This window comes from Apostichopus japonicus, chromosome 9, assembly GCF_037975245.1.
Source record: "Apostichopus japonicus isolate 1M-3 chromosome 9, ASM3797524v1, whole genome shotgun sequence".
NCBI classification, from domain to species: Eukaryota; Metazoa; Echinodermata; class Holothuroidea; order Aspidochirotida; family Stichopodidae; genus Apostichopus; species Apostichopus japonicus.
In genome coordinates, this window is record NC_092569.1 from 9,714,901 (window position 1) to 9,738,757 (window position 23,857).

At 36.7% G+C, this 23,857-nt stretch overlaps 1 protein-coding gene across 1 annotated transcript; it reads right to left on the bottom strand.

Moving 5' to 3' along the window:
• Window positions 1–25: 25 nt before the first annotated feature.
• Window positions 26–21,088, bottom strand: LOC139974518 (uncharacterized). The gene is made up of 5 exons (XM_071981723.1): window positions 20,762–21,088; window positions 9,525–9,621; window positions 8,443–8,651; window positions 4,523–4,646; window positions 26–3,625 (listed from the first exon to the last, which is right to left on the bottom strand). The coding sequence occupies exons 1-5, from the start codon at window positions 20,832–20,834 to the stop codon at window positions 3,574–3,576; spliced, it is 555 nt and encodes a 184-aa protein (XP_071837824.1). The 5' UTR covers window positions 20,835–21,088; the 3' UTR covers window positions 26–3,573.
• Between the last annotated feature and the right edge of the window lie 2,769 nt (window positions 21,089–23,857).

Below are 23,857 nucleotides of genomic sequence, written 5' to 3' on the forward strand. Positions count from 1 at the left end.
ATAACTCGGAGGTGGTAAAAAAAAATTTATTTACCCTTAAAATTTAAAAGTACCCGAAGAAAAGTGAAAAGCACATGATGATAAGAGTTTGGAAATGTTCGTATTAGACAAGTAATTATAACCATTTTCCAAAGCTATTGAGAATGTTTTACACTAATACTGTAATGGTGCTACATACTCTTTCTGTTTACCTATTCAATTATCCAGTAATTTGTCCAACAATCTCAGTGAAACATATTTTCTTAAATGCTATCATTTTTTTTTTGCACCCATATGTTTTACACTTTTTTCAATATATTATTACCATGAATACAGTATTTTCCTATTTTTAAATCCTTGTTTGTTTTATGCAATTTGCATATTTGAAATTATGATCATGCATGACTGATTCCTGTACACATTGATCGATTCGCTAATTAATTAATGACTACAGATGATCAATTTCAGAGAAAGACAGTATTAAATTGCAGCAGATATTAAACAAAGTTAAAGATTTGTATCTAAAAAACATCTCTGGTGGTAGAAATCAAACTTTGCAAGATATGTTAAACATAACAAAGATTTTAATGATTGTGTTTTGTTGAAATTTCGAGAGGCATTATCATATGAATGAAATATATGCATGCAGTAAATAAAACCATTTTTGTAAGGAGTCATATTACTGACAGAAAATATTTTATATGTTTTAAAAGAAAATATTTTATATGTACTAAAAGAAAATATTTTATATGTACTCAAATATTGCCAAATTATTCATACCAAAGAAATTGTACAGGTCAATTTGCCACCTTTTTGTATTACTACTCATCATAAAGAGTTTATTGATCTGTCTGTATGTACTATGTACAATGAAAGCATTTAAATTCAAATTTAAAAAGAAAAATTAGCTATGGCATTTCTTCAGATTCAGGTGGATGTTAATGTTTTTTTTTGTTTTTTTCTTAATATTTTGTTGCTGATCAACTTCTCTGTCACTTCAAACAATTCTCATTTTGAAACAGTTCAGTTCAGTATATTAATAAATAAATATATAAAGAAAGAAATAATTAATAAAGAAATAATATATGTATTGCTTTCTCTGTAGGCAACAATTGTATACACATTTATATGTATTCTGATTTTCCATACACAGTTTGACTTCAAGATGAAACTATTATGCAATAAATTTCACTAACTTATTATTTTCATTTTGGCAATAAAATTAAAAAAACAATTATGATCCTGTCACTCACAGGATGGAAACATTTTGAAAGTCAGTGCAAAGGTAAAAGGTGACAGCTGGGTTGTGTATGCATGAACATTTCAATGAAATGTCTTGAACACAAAATACATGGCATGTTGCACATATGTCAAATAAGGTACTTGATAGATTAAGGCATTCCAGAGTTAATACATGTACACTAGACAACCATTTTCAGTGGTTGGTGTTTTGACATCTGGTGAATTGCATCAGATTAAGATAAACATAAATTAACAAGCTTGATTCAAACTTTTTTGGGGTCATTTACACTATTAAATACACATGTTTTTAATTTTAATTTGGAAATTAAAAGGTCTGCAATTTCTGCTGGTGGATGTGTCATCCTCATACTAGTTTTATATAGTACGGTGGTATTCCTCTTAGGTATCATGAACATGGAATTTTTATGTGCAGGGCATTAACTATAATTGAAAATGATGAACAGGCATCAACAATTGGCCTATTTATTTAGTTAATATATTATTTTCTTTTGCAATGTGAAGTTAAGTATTACCTTATATATACAGTATATGCCTTTATACATGGAAATCTTTATTGCCATACTTTTTAATTCCAACTTTGACAAAATCAGCCCTCTCGCCACAAGGTATTATTACTAAAAGAGGGATGTCGAGTTCAACATTTATATTCTTATGCAGAAATAGAGATTCTATCTAAATGATAGCATAATAACTCACCAAGTCTAGAACATGCCAATGATTTGATATTTTCTAGACTACTATGGAATATTTGCACTATTTTAATCAAGTGAGATATCCGGGGGGGGGGGGGGGGGTATTTGTGGATTATCTGGAGATTCAACATTTCTAGATATGAATTTTAAAATGTTTTCTATACGATAATTAATAATGATGGATATTGTCAGTTTTTAGGGGTTGTCCCCCATTGGCAATGGTACTGAAGTTACTAATTTTATAAAGATATCAAAAAAAGTTATTAATGATAGTATTAAGTTGAAAATAGCTAATTAGCAACATTGCAGTGGATGTGATAAGGGTTTTAACAAGTTTAATTGCCTACTGTCAATGGGCACACTATTATCAGAATGAAATTCAGTGCTAGCAATGGTCTTACTGTAGTTGGATGTCAATATTCTCAACAGCATTCCTGAAAGTTTCATTAAATAGCTTAACAGGTTAACCTTTTATAGACATCCCACTGAAATGTTACTGTTGTGTAGATGTAACTCAAACAATAAGTTTTTGTTCGTTAAAATTAACAACTTGCTTCGTCCACTTTGAGCCAAACACATCATATCACATTAATTTAAGGTTCCACTTATATCTATTAATTTTCAAACTAGATTTATGGATATCTTCCTGCTATGTTCACATCAGTGGGGCAATTTAATTAGGAATGATTTGTTCACCCAACAACCACACTCTTTCACCATTTACCAAATCTATACTTGTGGTTTCATAAGAGAAGTTTCTACCTGAGCTATATCATATTCTGTTCTTGATAATATCATATTTTACTCATTCAAGAATTGCTTTAAGAAATTAAGTGCAAATATGAAGATAATATATGCTAAATTAATGTTTACTTTGCTTTTCTGTTCTCTTTTGTTTGCAGAGTTAATCATAATAATAATAATAATATTTGCTTTTTATATAGCGCTTTACACCAGCAATAGGTCTCAAAGCGCTTTACAGGCGTTATATTACCCCTGGTCAAAGATAATCTGTCCCAGAGACAATCCCTCAAGTCGGCAGCAGTTATATTCTGCGCCCAATGACAAGTTACCTCACAGGTACCCATTTAACTACTGGGTGGAGAGAGGCAAGTGAGATAAAGCATCTTGCCCAAGAACACAACGTAATGAACTAGGCAGGAATCAAACCAGCAATCCTTGGATCACGAGTCCGACGCCTTAGCCAATTGGCCACCACGTTCTCGTGTAATTAATGCCACCATTCTCTCATGTGTACTTAAAGCCTATGCAAACATTGAATGAGCCATTCCTCTTACCCCTCCCCTACCTCCTCTCCCATCCCCTGACCCTTCCGACCGTACGACACAATTTTTTACACGAAGCATCTTGAAGAAAGAACATACAGACCCAACATTCATTCTTTTAAACCTGGTCTGCCTCTATCCCAACCCGTTCCACATCTGCTTTACGGTGATAGAATCACACACTCCGTATTTATGACGTATCCATGTCCATACATACTCCTTTGTGATATAAGGTGAAGAATTCCCCAACACCTACACACTAATCCGAAAGAATCATAAGCGTCACATAACGAAACCCAACTGGGACCGCGTCCGTTGGATGGTCCTTTATTCAGTGTAGTAGTTAGTCTTCGTCATGACGTGTCAACCAGCTGTGCTTTCTTTTTGTATTTCTTCATAGCCGTCCTGAGATGAAGACCATAAAATAAAATGATATTAAACTTATACTTTATGTTGGATTCTAAGTTTGCCTTAGTCTGACCAAGAGATGTCAATGTCTTAAGTGAATGGTTCCAACCAATTAGTAGGCATTCCTCTAGATAACTAGTTATTAGTTATTTAATCTAGCACAGATAAGTTGCTGTTTCACCAGTTAGTAGGTGCTCCTAGAAAACTTCTTGAATGCAATGTTTCAGTTTCAAACTTTTTGAAGTTTGGTGTCTAAATCCGTCATTCCTGGTGTTGCTATTTTTGTGGAGAAATTTGCAGCTTTGGTTTTTTTTTGGCCCCCTTTGTGTCTGCCTTATGCCCCTTTAGATTGTGGTAAATTCAAAGCAAGCCATAATTTTTAACGATTTCACAAATCCCACCAGATTGCATTTCGTTTGTATCTATGGATATTCATAAGTAACTACACTCCGCCAGTTGGGACAATTTCCTAATGCTAATAGCTCTCTAAACAATATCATGCTCTCAAAGCACTGGTATATTGTCAGTACAAACAGTTCCTAGCCTTGATCTGATCGAAACATGATATTCATACTGCTCTTACTGACAATATGAGTGCTCTGAAGCGGGACATGACACTACAGTATAGAAAAAGTTGTCCCAACTGGGCTACATTAGTGGATCGCTACAGACGTCTGATAAGAAATATCTTAGTAGCCTGCATGGCTGGCTCTATAAAATTAACAGACCATACTGAGACAGGCTAGCAGTAAGTTCATGATAGCGATGACAGTAATCTTCAAGCAAAGATATTGAATGCAGGGAACTGCTAAAGTAGCAGTTCCCTGTTCCATGCAGCATTTCAATTTCTCTAATGAGAGCAAAACAACCAGTCAGAGATAATAGTTTACTCACTTGTAGTATAGCCGCAGAGAAAACAATGATACCCCGAATGCAATACACACGATTACACTGCCGATGAATGAAGCGACCCATACATTCGGTATCCCAAAAGAATTGTGATTTGAAAGCCAAGGACCTGCACAGAAACGATGAATGTTCTTATCAAACTTTACAAGAAATTTAAAAAACATAATTAACTGGCAATACCGATTCATGAAATGCAGAAGAGACTACTTCTGGTTAGGATACGTCTGTTATACAAGGGCGGCGGAACCGGGGGGCACAGGGGCACGTGCCCCCCCCCACTTTCCTTAGGTTAAAAATGTGCCCTTTTTCTAATAATAATAATAATATTGTAGATTTATAAAGCGCAGACATATCCACCGATAACTTCGGCGCTCAAGGCGCATCACAATATTACCCTGGTCAACGATAACCTGTCAAACATATAGAGACAATTCCTTCACATGGCAGCAGCTAAACAGCGCCCAGTTGACAGTTTATCTCACAGGTACCCATTTATACACCTGGGTGAAGAGAGGCAATGGAGATAAAGTTCCTTGCCCAAGAACACGACGCAATGATCTGGTCAAGCCTCGAACCTGCAATCCTTAGATCACAAGTCCACTGCCTTAACCACTTGACCACAACGCTCTACATTGAGGTGTCTCAAGAGGCCAGGGAACCAGAATGGAACACTCGGGAAGGGCCGTTTCCGGCCATCTGAGGGGTTTGTAAAACCAAACATTTTCTTGTTCGCTCCGCTCCAACCGATGGTGGCGCTCCGCTCAGATAGTCGTGCATACAACTTTGCAAATCCTAGCTACGCCCCTGACTTTTAATGAATTTCTGTGGGTCAAACTCAAAGCTACTTTGAATGGAAAAAAATTCTTAAGATATTAACAAGAAATAAACTCTAATTCGGAAGATTCCTACATTAGCAACTAGCATGGTTTCACCTCATTTTATCTCAAAAGAAAACTTGTTCCTTGTTTCCCAATTTTCACATTGGATATTGCAGTGCTAGTATGCATACTTTTCTTTGGGGGTGGGGGGCGTTGATGGAGTGATGTGTATACGCAAATAAGATAATACAATAAGAGTTATAAAGGGTACTAAATATAAGGCTGCATCAGTCCAATCGAATTTCTGCAAAGTGCCCTTTGATGTCGGTGCCCCCCAGATTAAAAGTGCTTCCGCCGCCCTTGCTGTTATAAGAAGTGTTATATACCTTGATGAAGAGTTGCAATTTATTTTGAAAATCGCTCGAGGTATCATTTAAAATATTGATCATGTGGATGTAATGCAGCAATCTGCATAGCAACTGTGGTTTGTGTTGTATTTTCGTGCGCCAAGAGACATCGCGCATCCTGCAGTAGCTAACCCTTCCAATCATAAATCTGTGCGCCACTTGAAATACTACTTTTCCACGTCTGTCAGGTGTTCATAAGTTTGACCAATGGAATGAGCCGAAATCGGATAAAATGTTTGAAAGTGGTGGTATGCAAATATCTATGCAATATACCACGTGACTATACACATTCAGGTCATACTTCCTTCCACATTCCATAACACTCTGTATTCGCTACAATTTATATATATATGTTGTGAACAAAATAAATAAACAAAATAAACAAAAACGTCTTAAACGAGTACCGGTTGTTAACAGAACATAATGTTGTAAAGCCCGTCGCACACTGCCTGACTGATCACTATTCGACTCAAGTCGACCCGGACACGAGTCGTGACCAAGGTGTGGGGGTGTCTCACCCCCCCCCCCCCCCAATCTTGGTAAAACTGACGATAGTTGGAAAATTAGAGTGCGACAGTCGGAATTTCCGACTGTCGCACTCTAATTTTCATATATTCTTTTAATTTGTGAGTGACCTAACATTTTCGGTCCAGATTGACCTTTCATCAGTCATTTTTACCACGTTTTCCTTGTCACTTTGAGAAATTGTATCTCGCGATCCTTATACTCCACCATACAAAACTTCGTATGATTTTGCATACTCTAAAAAAAGAAAAGCCTAATAGAACAACATTCGCCAGCTTCAATTCGGTTATTTTCAATTTCGGTTAATTTATGTATTAATTTTGCTATTGGGTGGGTTGACCCTGTTCGCTAGCTTCAAGTAAGTTCAGGATTTACATTGTCTCTATGATCTGCTTTTACCTGCATGTTATAATATACGATTAAAACACTCACTCTAATCTACGGAAGCATAAAAGTGCCATCAACATAAGACAAACTTTGCCTCATAAAATGACATTTTTCAGTAAATTGTTTAGATAACAAGATAAAAACTTATCAAAAATCAGAAAAATGCTGGATTGCTCAGTTGCTTTAACTGAGCAATTGAACAATTTTCTGAACAATGTTTAATTGACAACTTATCATATCTCGTCAATTGGACATTTTGCTGCAAAATGTTCAATTGTTCACTTCATTCCATCTGAACAATTGAAAAAAAATGTTCTGCAAAGTATTTAATTGACAACTTATCTTATCTCGTCAATTGGACATTTTGTTGCAAAATGTTTAATTGTTCACTTCATTCCAAATGCTCAGTTAGAATGAAGTGAACAATTGATTTTTTTTCATGTGAGTGATAAATAGCCCCCCCCCCCCCCCAAGAAAATAATATTAAGCGTGCCAAGAAAATGCACTGTATTTTTGGTAATTCACTATGTCGTCGATATTTTTTTCCTTTGTTACATTAACATAGCTTTTGTAGTCAGTAGTCTATGCAGCCTTTCAAGCAGATAACTATACTCAGTTGCTAACTTGCTTAACCAGAGTGATTAATAAGTTTGTGAAGTGAGGGCCAGTGGTACAAATATATCGGAATAAAGTTCGGAACAAAAGTTCAGTCGCATAAGATGTGGTGTCTGACTGACACTGACCGTATCGTTGACGAGTAGTGCGGGGGGGGGGGGGGGGGGTACAAGGCAGCAGTCGGAATTTTCTGGCTCCAAAACCCATCAAGTTGGAATTTCAACCACTACACCCCTCCCCCCCCCCCAATCACCAGCCCTTAGCTACGTCCCTGGTCGTGACCAATTTCTCGTTAGCCGTAAAGACCCATGGTCTTACTACTGACCCGCCTGCATACTTGACGATTGGTTGAGAGACACAACGACCGTTGCTCGTTTTGGTCATAAATTAGTTTCCCGTGATTGGCTACATTTTGTTTAGACTGGGAAGTTTTAGTCGTAAACTTTACACACTGTCGACTGCCTGACTTGAAGCTGTCTCAAGCACACGCAAATTCAGTCCGCGATTTTCCACGTAGCGACGATCGAGTTGAGTCGGGTCGCGTTGAGTCGGGCAGTGTTCGGCGGGTAAGGACTATGGGTCTTCACTAGCAACGGAAATCACATAATGTCGGTGGGGTTGAGTCGGGTCGCGTTCAGTCGGGCAGTTTGCGGCCGGTTTATAGCTCTAACACACACACGTACATACACGCATACCCACAGCTTATATGGTTAAAATAGACTGGTAAGTTTGTTCACTTATTCCCAAAGAAATATACCAAACTTATATGCCCTAATGCCGAGATCACTCAAAGTTCTCAATTTTAGTGGTATAAGACATTCACAGTTTTCACATATGATCTTTACCGTAGAAATTAACGATTTCATTGATTCCGAAGTTTCTTCGCCAAAACATTATTTTTCCATATAATCCTATAATAGTACCCTTCAATAATTAATCACAACTTTTCAATATGTTTGAAGCGCTCGTCACGTTTTGAAAAAAACGCGAGGTCAGTCAAATTCATGAACAGTACCGTTGAGGTCAATTTAATAATAATAACAATAATAAAAACTGAAGTTTGCCAAATCTACCAAGAGAAGCTAAAAGAAGGACGGTTTTATCAATTCAGAGTGTTTCATATAGTTTCCCAACCGATTCACTAAAGTCTTACCCCCTTGTTGAAGTAGTTGTTCTTGTATAGATGTACCAACGTGTAGTTTTACAATGTTAACACTGACGATTCCCTGTTGGACCGGAACCTTCCCTTGGCAGACATACACACCGCTGTCTGTTATCCTCAGATCTAATAACCGCAGTCCGCCATTGGGTATTAATTCGATGAACTCTGACGGTGCGATATGATCGTTACCTTTCGTCCATCTAATAGTGAAATAATAGATAAAGAGAAGGGTTAGAGAATTCATAGTGATAATAATCGTATATATGTACGGGCGGGTTGTCGCTGTAAAACTGGTCCGCTGTCCAACCGTATGATGAAGATAACGGTGTGTAAAGTGAGGGCGCTTTGCGCCGAAAGAACAACTGCAACTGTTGCATTCATGGGAGTTGCTTACTTTGAAGTAAATTGTATGCTGGTATACGGTTATTTCGTGATAGGAAGGGCATTAATATTCTGTGAAGGGATAGCGGTAGTGACCATATGGCTGACTTTGCTCAGTGGTATGTTTCTATCCTTCAGTTACATGATGTCATTGATAGTTGACTAAATTCTGCTATCAAGTACAAATGTCGGGAGTCACTACTGGAAGCTAAGAAAAATTCCCCTCACTTAGCGCACGCGTTTAAAGTTTACTGTTTAATTGTGCTAAAACAAAATTTATGTTTACCGTAAACCGTTAACCACCATATAATTCATTTCAATGAAACTCGTGAATGACGTAAAGTAATACGAATATGAAAGAAATTGAGTTTTTAAAGAACGTATTGTTATGGTGACATAACAGGTTGTTCTATCTGCCCATTGTGTCTTTTGTTTGTAACAAAAGTAAGTCTCACTCAACACTCAAGATTTAATAATAATCGAGTAGATATCGCTGTGTTATATATATATATATATATATATATATATATATATATATACATATATATATATATATATATATATATATATATAGTAATATATATATAGTAATATATATATATATATATATATATATATATATATATATATATATATATATATATATATATATATATATATATATATATGCCTACGTCTTTACGATTACTTACCGTGTCGATATGTGTGGGTATATCTTCACGAGGATTTCTGCACGGCAACTTAAATCCACAGATTCACCTGGTTTTAACCAAACCTCTTCACTTAATTCTATAGATGGTCGAAAATGTGGAAAAGATAACCATGAAAGTAACCCTAAAACAGTCAATTTAAAACATGTTTCATTTCTTTCTTTTATCGGCTATATCCATGGTTTCTTGAAAAGCCTTATCATAAAAATTAGAGCAATATACTTATGATATTGTTCTGCATAATATATTTTTTATAGGTCTAATATGATGTATGATATGATATGATCTAATATGATCCTATATATGATACTTATGATGTTCTCTGTAATAAAATTATTGTTTTCTGCACGACTGTAGCTTATTGATTGGCCATTAAGTCGTAACAAAAAAATGTATCGTTAAGAAATTACTATATAGGAGGCAAGATCGGTTAGTTTTGATATTACATAGTCCAGTGCTATAGTAAATGTTCTCTATATAGCTATCACAGTTCTCGATATATGCAGCTTTAAAGCATTTTCAATATCTGAAGGAAATGCTCCTTTAACGCCAAATTGATCATGACGTGGCGCCTCGGGGCAGCCTTAATGCCAATGTTAATCTATTGTTTGAAAATTCTTAATCCTTGTCTCTATAGATCCTTTAATTTCATTTAAACAACCGAACACCTTTGGATAAGATTCGACAGCTTTTTGTTCTTAACAAATTTGTACTGTTTTTGAAAACTTTTATTTGAGGTCCTTGTGATCTTATTTTCTTTTTTTTCACTAGACTTTCTAGTTTTGTGTTGCATCATTGAGGCAGTGGACTAATAGTCAATACGTAGTAGCACTACAGGGAGTCAGCATGGCAGCACCGCCCCCTACAACGCAGTGCTAAAGAAAAGCGGGTACGAACGTACCATCTCATACGACAACGAGGTCGACGGGGGCGCACCAACAACACCCAAGAAAAAACGAAAGAACCGCCAGAGGAAAATCACGTGGTTCAACCCACCATTTAGTAGGAACGTGGAAACCAACGTGGGGTCACAGTTCCTCAAGCTCATATATAGGCACTTTCCATGCACGTGGGAGCAAGCTGAGGAAAGTCTTCAACAGAAACACAATGAAAGTGAGCTACAGTTGCATGAAAAACATGGATTCCATCATTAAGTCCCACAACGCCAGAATAATGCGGGAAAACAACCCGACAGCAAATGCCACCAATAATTGCAACTGTAGAGATAAAGGAGCCTGCCCTCTGCATGGAGAGTGCTTAACCAATTCAATTGTGTACGAAGCAACCGTCACTTCCGGTCCCGATTCGTGGTCATACGTTGGGCTCACCGGGGCGATTTTAAATCTAGGTACCGCAACCACACTAAGTCGTTTCGCAACAAGAAATATGAAAAGGAGACAGAACTATCCAAGCATATCTGGGCACTGAAAAGCAAGTGAGGAGTGATTATACAATTGAATGGAACATATTGAAGCAATCCGACCATAGGCGTAGGAGGCGGGGGGGGCTGGGGGCTGGGGGGCTGCAGCCCCCAACCCAAAATTTTGGTGAAAATCCGGGCAATATGCTGAGAATTTTTCGGGCACCTACTGAAAGAAAAATAATTTGCAATGTGTTTTTTAATGGTTAAACTTATATTTTTCTTATCATTTTTATTGTAACGACTTTCCCAATAATTATAACCAATATGAAAGGGGACACAGTAAATGATTGCATGCTATTGGCATGCGATATAATAACTAGTTTTTTTCCGGGAGGGGGTGTTATTGTTTTTAGGGAGCGAAGCACCCCGTCAAGCCCGAAAGGGTTTTTCGTTCCGCTACCTTCACTTCATGTATTATCCACTACTACTTCATGTTACTTGTTATTTGTAAACGTTTAAATGCATGTTGTGAAAAACAAATAGATGAAATGAAACGAAACTGATGCATGCCTATATGATATGGAAATTAATGGGTGTAATGCGCGCGTAGCGCGCGAAAAATTTTGGTTATATTTTTCGGGCAAATCGTTACAGCCCCCCCCCCCCCCCCCCCCAGTCACATTGAGCTCCTACGCCTATGAATCCGACACACACCAACGCGAATCAGGAGCATGTAATCTATGCATGGAAGAGAAGCTGGCCATTATACAGTCGAAGGACAGATGCATTAACAGAAGATCAGAGCTGTTATCGCGTTGTCGCCATGGCAACCGTAAACACACACGCCTGAAGCCGAGATAGTCATGGGTTGAGCATTTTAGTTCCCTAATGAGCCGTACCCGTGAAACTCCGAGTAGCATTATGATGGTATTTTGAAATTGTAACACACCTAAGCAATACACAAACAACCACAGCGAAGGTACTTTTCTGTGATTTTTCAAGTGCATTTAATATTGTGCTACCAAATTTGCTGGTTAAAGATCTATATAAGATTGTTACTGAATCGTGGTTAATCCATTGGTTAGCTTAGTGGGTGGTCTAGACAGATAAAATTAGATAAGGGGTTTTCAGAACAATCACAAATAATGGTTAGTGTTCCTCAAGGAGGTCCATTATCTGCTATTTTGTTCACTAATACAGATTAATTAAGATCAAATGAGCATATTTCTGTCACAAAGTATAGTACTGCCATTATGAGTAAAATTTCAAAACATTCCTTTGCTATGGATCAATTTACTTTATCAGCGTTCTGTCACTGACCTTGCTGCTACTCGTGACTGGAAAAAAAAAATTGTTGCTTAACCCTAATAAATCTAAAGAAATGTGTTTTGCAAACAAGAACATTAAACATGAAGGTCTCTTGTCATCTAAATCACAACGAATTAAACTGCTTAAACTGCTTTTTTTCAAATTTAACACCATAATTTGATATTTCGACAAAAAGGGAAAGATCAACATAATTTCTGGCATCCTTCAAGGTGTACCTACGATACGCACAAAGCAAAACAGAACAGTTAGCATCGACTTTACCAAATTTATGGACTTCGCCTAATTGAGACATCATATAGTCAGTTATGTGCTACAGTTTTAATTCTTGGGCCAACATATTCCAAAACTGTCTGTTCCCTCTCTTACCTGCCTATTATCTGCACTTTTCAATCGACCTGCACATTGGTAACATTTTAAAAACTTCGACATATATATCCAATCTTGGCAACACCTCTTACTTCCAATTTCTTCCGAATAGCATCAACCAGGTAGATCGAAGAGCCTTATAGGTAGTCGAGAGAAGACATGTACGAGGACTAAATCACCCGAGCATGTATTATGGCAATATGAGACACATGATTTCCAAAGATATGTTTTGTATAGGACAATGACCAACGAGAAATATAAAAATAAAAATAAATTAATACAATAAACAAAATGTTGGAAGTACAGAGATCTTCTGAGAGGACTGCTTGGAGTTGACAGCAGAACCAAATTGAATTACCACATAACAAAGCAAAAACCGACGAAAAGGGTAAACTAACAGTAATTATCAAATCCAAATTGGGGACTATTACCAAAAACAAAATAAAACATGGGAGAGTCATAAGCAAGGAAAAACACCAATATAAACGCCGCGACAATTGAAACAATAATTTTTTTTTTTTAAATCCAAATGGCCTGGGTGCATGGGAAAGAGGGATTGAAGAGGTTGCAACATGGAGCTTTTCTCGCCTTTATTATTTTAAGCAGAACATGCTGTAATATGAAAGTGTCGACGAATCAGATGTGTGCTGATGCCAGTGATACATGTCGTATTACAAAAAAAAATACTGATTTCATTCGTATCATGCATACCAAAATGGAGGTCAAATTGCTACACAAACTAAAGAAATTCAAGTTAAAAATTTTGGCTACAAATATTGCATGTGCAGAATCTTTGTAATTTCACTGTGTGTGCACCCGATACTCGTGGCTATAGTACAGTAACTACTGTTCATGTCCTGTAACACATGTTACGAACACAATGTAGTAATGGCTGATGCACGATTGTGAGACATGAACAGTGCTGTGCTGTACCAACCAATGAGTGCGAGTTCTTTAATACGCGATTCTGGTCGTATTTAGTCGTTTTATGATATAAGTAGGCCTATGGATATACCCGAACATGGCCAATTCATCGTTCTCGGCATGACGTATTGGCGTAATTTAAAGTGAAGTGTGAACCGGAATCAAGCGGTACCGTACCTCCGATTACTTGAAACACATAGCTAGTACAGTAACTACTGGTACCACCTGTAACACATGTTACTACTGTTCATGTCCCACAACTGTGCATCTGTAATTACTGCTTTGTGTTCGTAACACGGTAACATGTGTTACAGGTGGCACCAGTTACTTTTCTAGCTATGAGTATCGGTTGAGATTTCATTAATGAGGGTCCTTCTTTGGGTCATTTAAGCCAGCTCTTACGAAGGGTGTCTGGGGTCCCTGCCTCCCTTGGTGATATCTAATTTGGTAACGTGAAGGCAACATGGACGAATTTAATCTTAGTAGCGTTCATTGCATGGTCTTCATCTGACAGAGCTTTGCATACAGCTGTTTTCCTTACATAGGGAGAAAACTTTTAGGTAAGATTGTATGAAGTTAACAGTGTTTCAGGTATGATTGCTATATCCCGGTTACTATATGTATAGGGATATGTGTATACACAAACAATGCCAAACGACCGTCAGGGTCGCAACCACGAATACTTATGTGGTGTGGTGGGTTAGAGGGACTCAACCTCTCCCCTTATGCAGGTAATGAGAATATCACAGAAAACAACTATATAGTGTACTGTACATAAGTATCGAACTTATGTTAAAAATGGTGTTTTCACATTCCGTTTACTTGATTATGTCTTTCCAACATCTTTTCCAACTGCTGGAGGTGTTAGCAGCCATGAGATATACCTATACAGAAGGAAGCAGAGCTATAAAAGGCGGCAGGTATAGATATGTAAACAAGTCTTTCCTCATCCAAGAGTTGCATTTCTCAAAAGAAGAGTCAATTGAGGAATATGTTAAAGCAACCTATATGACAACAAGGTACGAATTCATGTAAGGTTTTGATATTTTTCTTCTTTTCCTTGATTGATATCCAAGATCTATCTATGCCTAAATGACGATTACAATAAACACTGGTAAAAGTCTCGCTACGGGCCTCTATGCTTATAAGATCGGTATAAAATCCATTAATTGAGAAAGACTGTTACAGTAGCTTACGGTATACCGAACATATATAGTGAATGTGTTCATAGGTGCAGGTGGGTGTGAAGAAAGGGGACGAGGAACTGTCTTGTTTTTTCTTGTTTTAAATTCACCTTGTTCCCATCAGTCGAGACAAGTGTCATTGTTCAGTACCCAAGTAGATGTAAATCTTCACAAGATAGCTACAGCTTGCTTCAGGTTCACCCTTGGCATGACACATATGTTCAAAGTTTGTTATCGGTAAAATTCATGCAGTTAAAAGTTTAATGGAAATTGAACAAGGGGTCAAAAATACATTTGTATCTGGACTTTACTTTTAAGATTATCAACGTATCAATTTATTATTACAATTTTAACAATTGTAACGTAGATCATCTTGCCCCCCCCCCCACCCCCTTTGTTTTCTTTTTAAAAAAATCGGCAGGGTCTGTTTCGGCTTCCTCTCTTTTCTAGTTAGAGCTACATGTACTCCACGAGTATTAATAGATCCATATACTAGCAAGAACAGTAACACATTATAAATTTTCAATTTGGAAATGTAAATGCTACAAACGAGTGGCAATTCCGTGGAATATGTCAGCAATTGGAGATCAAATGTTCGAGGTGTAGAACTTCAACAATCAAACTTTCAACCGGCCTGTCTTGGGTAATATATTATTTACAAAAACAATCTTCTGTACAGAAAATTCTTAATTCCGGTCTGTTTTCTGTTCGTGCACTTTTTTTTTCGAGCTGCCCACAACGATGAACATGCTACACCTTACCAACTGTATCCAACTTATAAATAAAATATGTAAAGTAGCGTCTGCGACTTGCAGGCTAAAATCATATCAAACTGTTGTTTCAAGGGTGATATTGCCCAAAATAACGATGTAACACTTTCATGAGAATTATAGAACTAAAAGATTTACTTGAAAATACTATAATGTTACAACAAAAAGTTAACAACCCTGTCAATGAGCATATTAGTGTAGAACTGCATAAAGGCACTGCTACGTCGAACCGTAAATGTATGCAAGTGTGGGGAGAAATGGGTTTTGATGATTGGTATGCATGGGTACCAGCACCCGTTGTAAGCAATGTTTATAGTGTGTTCGATACAAACTCATAGCATGTTTTCCCATAGTAAGTTAACCCTCAAGCTGATATTCTACTGTAGGGGGTGTAGTTTAGTCCCCCCCCCTCCCCTACTTTCAACCTCACACAGATATCTAATATCATAAGATGATTATGACGACGACGATGATGATGATGATGATGATGATGATGATGATGATGATGATGATGATGATGATGATGATGATGATGATGATGATGATGATGATGATGATGATGATGATGATGATGATGATGATGATGATGATGATGATGATGATGATGATGATGATGATGATGATGATGATGATGATGATGATGATGATGATGATGATGATGATGATGATGATGATGATGATGATAATGATGATGATGATGACGATGATTATTATTATTATAATTATTATTATTATTATTTGGGGGCGGGAGGGGGGTCGGATTGCTACCGGATCATCGACCTTGCCCTTATGAGCTTCTTCATCTATTAGAATGTCGACATTTTAATAAAGGCAATCGCTTAATCCACACATACAACTGAAATGTAATAACGTAATTATAAATTACTGTCAAGATGCGCGTACTGTTATGGTTTGTAATATTGTCTGAATTTGGATCAACGTTGCCAATGGACTTGTTGAAGTTATATAATACAAGCGTGCAGTATACCCGCAATTTTTCGTGGCATTCATGCATATCTGTGACTTGAGATTTGTGTATTGTCGCGTTGTATGATTTGAATACCATCATTAATAAATATTGAACACTGTGTAACACACAAACTTATACTTGATCAAATAGAATATCATGGCGACATCAAGTGAAATTGAGAAATTCAAGATTTCTGCAGCTATGACTATTAGGCTCTTCTTCAACTTGGGGTCCATGAAATCCTTAAGTGTTATTCTCAATGACACGGTCAGTCAAACGCGAGGATCTCTACCATTTGTTGCACTGTCATTCTCTATCTTGCAAGGATTATCCTACGTTGCAGGTTTGTCTTTTCTCCCAAATTTACCTTAATTTAATGTCCCCAAAAGTGAAACAATGGTTTCATTCAACATCCTGACAAACTCTCTAGCTTGAAGCAGCGCCATGTGTATTCATCTTTCTTTTATGCTTGATTGCAGCACCACTTGTCATTCGTTTGATGAAGGTAGCTTCTACTCGGACTATTGTCGTAGTCGGGGGCTTCCTCGTTGGAGCAGGATTCATCTGCGAAGCGTTCTTAGTCAGTAATCTCTGGACACTATATGTATCAACTATCATATCTGGTGAGTATCAAGCCTCTGCTGAAACAGTAGAACTATTGTTGAATTATTGAAGACATTTTCATCTCCGCCGTTGTCGTCGTCACCATTAACGGCTACGTCATAGCTGAAGTCATCGTTGTCCTTATGGGATGGGCTGATTTTGTTTCATAGGTTTCAATATCAGTTTAGCCAACAAAGGGTTGTAAAAAGAAAACGACTTTGAATTAAAAAAACTGAATGCATGTTGGCTGGTGCAAGAAGAACTTGCATTTAGTTTACGTTAACGTTCCTTGTTTGGTGAGTGCATAGACTTAACATGCTTCTTTAAAAAAAAAAGGTGTGTGAAGGATGTAAGGATTTAATAACCTCCATGTTTAGTTTAGTCAACAAATGGACCGAAAAAAAGGAATTCAGATTTAAAATAAATGATGTACGAGAAGTGATGTGAGAGGAAAAGTCAACCGAATTGTCAATGACTTTCTTACTTTGCTATCTGTAGTGGGTCATGTCTATCGCAGAATAATATCATAGCAGAATGTTCAATTCCAATCCAAAGGTTTCATGACACTCGTTTCACCACAAATAGGTTATCACAAAAGGGTTCATAACACATTATCTCTCTGAATTTTAGAAAAATATCAAGCGAAAGCTCGACAGAATTTCGGTCAAACTGAGTACTACATCCAAGGGAAACCATAAACATATAACGTTAATGATTTACTGTTAAACGCTTGTAAATTATCTATTGTATTAATCAAACACCTCTATGGACAAGATGTTCAAATTACGTGTAATGAAAGATAAATAATCCTCAGATATTTCAAGTGAGTACAGGCTGCATGCTCTTCTTTATTAATCGTTACCGTATTATACACTTTTTGCTATCTTGCAGGTGTTGGCTTTGGTCTCGGCAATATTCCACTGTACATTGCATTATCAGATAGTTTTAGCGATTCTTTTGGGACTTTTATGAGCGTCACAAGTTTTTTCGCTAACATTGGCGTAGCTGTGCTCCCGCCGTTACTAGAATACTGGCGGGAAAAATACGGATTAGCGGGTGCTCTCACACTCTTCGGAGCTCTTATGTGGAACCAAATATTGTCAGGCGTGCTAATTCAGTCAAAGGCAAACACAGGGCAAAGCGATGATGATAATTACATTCCAGTACGTGACGAAGAAGGCGACGACATTTTACCAAGCCAACCAGAACAATCAGCAACAGAGAGAAAACTCTGGTGGAATCTACCAAGCGATCCTCTCTCATCCTACAATGCTTTGTCTTTATGCAGCACAGTTTTTTCACATGTTTGTATTTACATCGTGGAGTATCTTTCTTCTACCCTACGGAGTCGAGAAGGGCTACGTACAAGGAGATGCAGTGTTGCTTTCTACTTTTGGTGGATCTGGAATATTGCTTGGACGGGCAGTCATAATGTTTGTTTTCTATTTGAAATGGCAAGGTAGTCGGGTTGTGATCGTACTACCGATTGTTCTTCTGACGGCAACCTTCAAAATAACAATATTCACACAAAAATTCGTTTTACTTTGTTTTGAGTCTTGCGTAATGGGAATCTGCATAGGTTATACAACGTCTTGGATGTTCGGCTATAGTAAAGACATAGCATGCTTGCCTCATTTTAATTCTACTGCAGCTTGGAGTAACATTCAGCGCTGGAATATCAGGTGACTAATCGTGCGGTCGTTTATTGTTCGACAGACATGTCATGCATGGTGCAACAATAAACCACAATAATGGCATCATCCAACTGGGTGACTCTCTAACAGTTACCATCAGTTACCTAAACATCTATCAAAATTGGCCTTTTCATTAATCGTATAATTCTATCCAACCGATATATTAACCTTTTGGATTCTATATTTCGTTACATCGGTCTGCGTATTTACCTTGTACTCTGTTCTTTAGGGCGGGAATATACGTCAATTTTTATTAGGCACAAAAGCAAATAATATATGACTGAATAGAAAATAAAGACATCCCGATTAGTGTATTTCGGAGTATCTCACGTGCATATAATGTTTAAAGATTGATATTGAAGAATATACAAATATAACCGGAATAATGTACATTGTAATTCAATACCATGTACATCTGCTCAGGAGCCTAATATACCAATCAAATTTAGTAATAGTTATCGTATGCCACTTATAATCCCCTTTTTGAATGACTGGCAAATAATATAATGGTTATCTCTTCATGGCCTTCTTCTATCGAGATAATAAAAACAGGTTTCACTTTACTTAACTTCATTCATATTTCTTTCTTTTTTCAACTTCTTCAGGTTTTATACATGACATCCGGGGTGCGTACGTGGACGTGTTTCTTTTTCTGACCATCTTAGTGGCAGTAGAAGCTGTGTTTATCGTCGCTTCTATTTCTCTTACCAGCATAAACCCATCATGTTATTATGGCGACACGCGGAGGAATGGTGTTTATCCATAGAAAATTCACAGACATATCCATTTGGAAAAAGATCCCTACCACACCCCGAAACCCTTATGCCGTCCCCGTCCCGGTCCACATAAACAATAGCTTGAATATATATGAATGGATTAGCATGAAGTGAGTCTGCTTGTTTGGTCTTCTGTGGAAGAATCTGAACGGATTCACTTTCTGATATTTTACTTTGAATTTTCTTAAACGATTTGGCACGTCATGCAGAGATACATGTGACAAGTTCAATGTCACGATCGAGATAATGATGTATTTGGCTTATATGAACGTTAAGGTCCCGTTAAAGTGTTACTTGTGTTCACTTGAACTCAACATCAACCATTTATGATCGCAGAACATTGAGTAATGTCTATTATGTTTATATTTCAATTATAAAATTATGATAATTCCTATATTGCAGCTTCTATCAGAGTTTTCTTTTAAAAGCTGTAGTAAATATTAAAAATTCATTTACTCATGTTAACCAGAACAAGATCAAATATAGACAAATAGTATAAAGTTACAACATAGGTGTAAAAGAAATACTCCAGGGAGCCTTGGACCTTAACAACGTAACGCAAAAGCAGAAACGAAGAAAAATGATACCAAACTTTGGACTAGGCTCTTAACACCACACCGCCTTTCCCTCTTACATGTGCGGAAGTATGACATATGTATATATATATATATATATATATATATATATATAAATATATATAAATATATATATATATATATATATATAAATATATATAAATATATATATATATATATAAATATATTTATTTATATATATGTATATATATATATATAAATATATATATATATACATATATATAAATATATATATATATATATATATAAATATATATATATATATATATACATATACATGTATATATATGTATATATATATATATATATATATATATATATATATATATAGATACATATAATATATATATATATATATATACCGTAGTTCGGCTATACATTAATTGATGGTTGTTAGATGTTTAAATTGCCATTTCTCAAGATAAAGTAAAACGGTTACGAAAAGTAACAACTTGGGTTGATAGAAATTATCTTGTAACGGCATAGCCTAGGCCTTATAGCGTATCAAATTTTATTTTGTGCTTTAAAGTCATCCTTTGAAGGAAGCGAAAAATAGTAGGGATAAATATACGTTAGGCATACAGACAATTGTTAAAAGTTATGCTTCATAAGTGTTTTATCAACAACGTAGATTTCTACATTACCTGATGCGATGCCGTTACCATAAAGCACACATAAGACGAGATATGTGCAGAGAATAACCGTTGTCCCTGACATGGCAGCAAAATAACGTTAAGTCGCTCATATATGCTACATAAGTATTGGTTCTTTATTCGGTATCATTCTCATGGTTCGCTGAAAGTTAGACTAGGAGCAAATGCAAGTTTCCAATTGTGTAAATATCACTGCAGCAGACATCTGTGCCTTAATAAACATTTTATCAATAAGAAAAAGTTTCTTACTGTACAGACTGAAACTGTCATTGACGTGGCTGTTAGCCTGATCCGAGGATCCCCTTCCACAAACGCCGCGCCGCGCATTCTTTCGTTTACTATATAACATTTGAAAAGAGCGTAACGTAATGAGGAGAGCGCGTCTAATGGATATTTATCATACCGCGCACGTCGTATCAACGTGTGCACAGAGCTATGTACATTGTTTGTGTACTCGGCTTCAAGCGGATTCGAGCATGCGCAGAATGACGTTTTTTTGCCACAAACCGTGGACTAGGTTGAAAATAATGGGATTTGCGTGTGACAGTGCGCTCGTTTAAATAAGTAGCCCAGTGTGAATGAATATTCTGAATAAAATGGTTGCAGAGTATGTTGTAACTTGCGATGCTATAAAAAAGGCTACGTACAGCCTAAATAAAACAGAGCCAATAACTCCAAACTCACACATAAAGGTGAAAAAAAAAGTAGAAAGTAAAATCGATAACAGGCTGCCATAATATATTCACTTCCTCCTGCAACAACTACCTTTTATGCATATGATGCAAAAAAACAATATTGTTGCACAGCACTGCATATATTAATGGGAAATCCCCCATAACGTGCATAGCCTAAGAATACTGCGCCCTACCCGTATATATATATATATATATATATATATATATATATATATATATATATATATATATATATATATATATATATATATATATATATATATATATATATATATATATTATGACAGCGATAAACTCAGAGTTTCACGCGTTGAGCGATCAGCGGACAAAGGGAGTTGAGTAACAACTACTAGTGTTCCACTAGTGTCAACTATAGTCACAACATACATTTCGCTCTGCGCCAAGAATGACGCAAACCAACCAACTATACATATATATGGTAACTTACAGCATTTGTTACTCGAGTTATACGCCTGTACGGCGATCATCAGACAACCCGGATCTGATGATGGATCTGTACCGTTGGATCTGATGGAGAAAGTAGCGTGTATAGTGAGGGCGCTTTACGCCGAAGGCACAGCTGGAACTGTTGCATTCATGGGAGGTGCTTACAACGAAGTAAAATTGTATGCTGGTAGACGTTTAATTCGTGATAGTAAGGACAGTAATGTTCTGTGAAAGGATAGCGGTAATGAATATATGCTGACTTTGCACAGTTGTTTAGTTCTGATATCAAATTAAATATTGATATCAAATATTTAATATTGATATCAAATTAATATCATCCATGGCGGGTGTGTAATGGGTTTTTAGAATCCCCCCGCCCCCCACTTAAAAAAAGGTAAAACGAAAGAAAATGAGCTAGATCATTTCCAAAAGGTTTGTACCTCTTGAAACCACCCCGTAAGTAATGAACACTATCTCAAAATTGTTCAAACAGGGAAGCCAGAAGTTTTAATTAGTGACAGGGGTCTGTCCGACATAAATCAAACACCTCCCTCACCACATCCCACCCCCCACCAAAAAAAAAAAAAGCTGAAACAAAAAGCTTCATATCACTTAACTTATTCTGTGTAGTTTATGATACGTTAAAAGCTTGTGTGCGCTGACGTCCTCGCCAGATTTTTAAAGGGGTGTAGTGTTAAGATTACAGACAACACTTACTTTCGAATTTCATTTTTATTGCTTTGTTCACAGGTTAAAGGGCAACATGTTTGTAGTGCCAGGAATGTTTGACCTGGCATCGGTTCATTCCTGAATCTCAGCAATCTTACCAGTGTATGTTGAATATGCGGGAAATAATGACATTTCTTTCAAAGAGTCCCAAGAGAGGTTTTCATTACATTTGCTTCTTAATTTGAATATAAGAAAAGACTCCCTTTAAGTTGTCATGTCTCTCACATGTCAATCAATGGCTACCTACATGCAAGCTTTGTTTCCAATCATGCAGATTTCAAAGTAGAGGGCGTTTTTCATTCACGGCTGTGTCGGCTTTGGAGCCTTCTGAAAAGGTCTCGCACCACAATTAATTGTTCCATTGACTTACACACTAAACTCGTCACTTTCAAGACCTGCCAAAGCATAGATAGAAGTTTTCAACTGGTATATCCTACCCGCCACACGATAGCTGAGATCTTGGCCTATCATGGCACTTGCAAACTTCCGTATCATGAACGTTTAGATTTTGAGCTAGAAGAGGAGCAAGTTTAACAAACTGAAGCTCCACCCTTCCATCTGCTCACTCGGAGTAATATCAACATTTAATCAAATATTTTCTAAAATGGTTTATATCACATTCGATTCTCCCTCTTTTCACACCATTCATCTCTACTTTAAATTATGCTCTTTCATAATAAAGGCAGAACAAACGATGACAGTAACTGATAACATGCTTAAGCAAGCTTTACCTTAGGAACTTTTACCTCTTTTCTCTGACAATGGTTAACCTTTCGAGCGGATGAACACTAATCTAATTGTGGTGCGGTACCAAAAAGATTCTTGAATCCTTCCTCACTATTGATAATCTATAATGACCAAAAGGGCATAGTTTAAAAGGTACATGGTCAATATCAAATCGTTGGATATGAGAACACTTATCAAGTGTTAAACTATATAGCCTCGTCGCTATATACACAGAAACAGTGTGGTGTTTGAAAGAGATTGCCACAGTGTTTTGTTGGTTTTGCTTTTTGCATCTGTCTCGATAAATCTTCTCAGATGAGAAGTCTTGCGAGGAACAAAACTCAAAACAAAGCGAAAGAATGAGATCAGATCAATTAAGCCATGTTTTCTGTTATTCCGACAGTTATTTTCTCAACATAGTACAAGGAGTGAATAACGTTGCACTTGCTATTCAAAGAAATTCTACGCCTCCACATGAGACAAAGCAAAG

Excerpts from the sequence above, each read along its gene's own strand:
- LOC139974518 (XM_071981723.1), bottom strand. The coding sequence starts at position 20,834 with ATGTCAGGGACAACGGTTATTCTCTGCACATATCTCGTCTTATGTGTG. Across the intron at positions 9,622-20,761 it reads TGGTAACGGCATCGCATCAG|AATTAAGTGAAGAGGTTTGG; the intron begins GTAATGTAGAAA and ends GACCATCTATAG. Across the intron at positions 8,652-9,524 it reads TACCCACACATATCGACACG|ATGGACGAAAGGTAACGATC; the intron begins GTAAGTAATCGT and ends TTTCACTATTAG.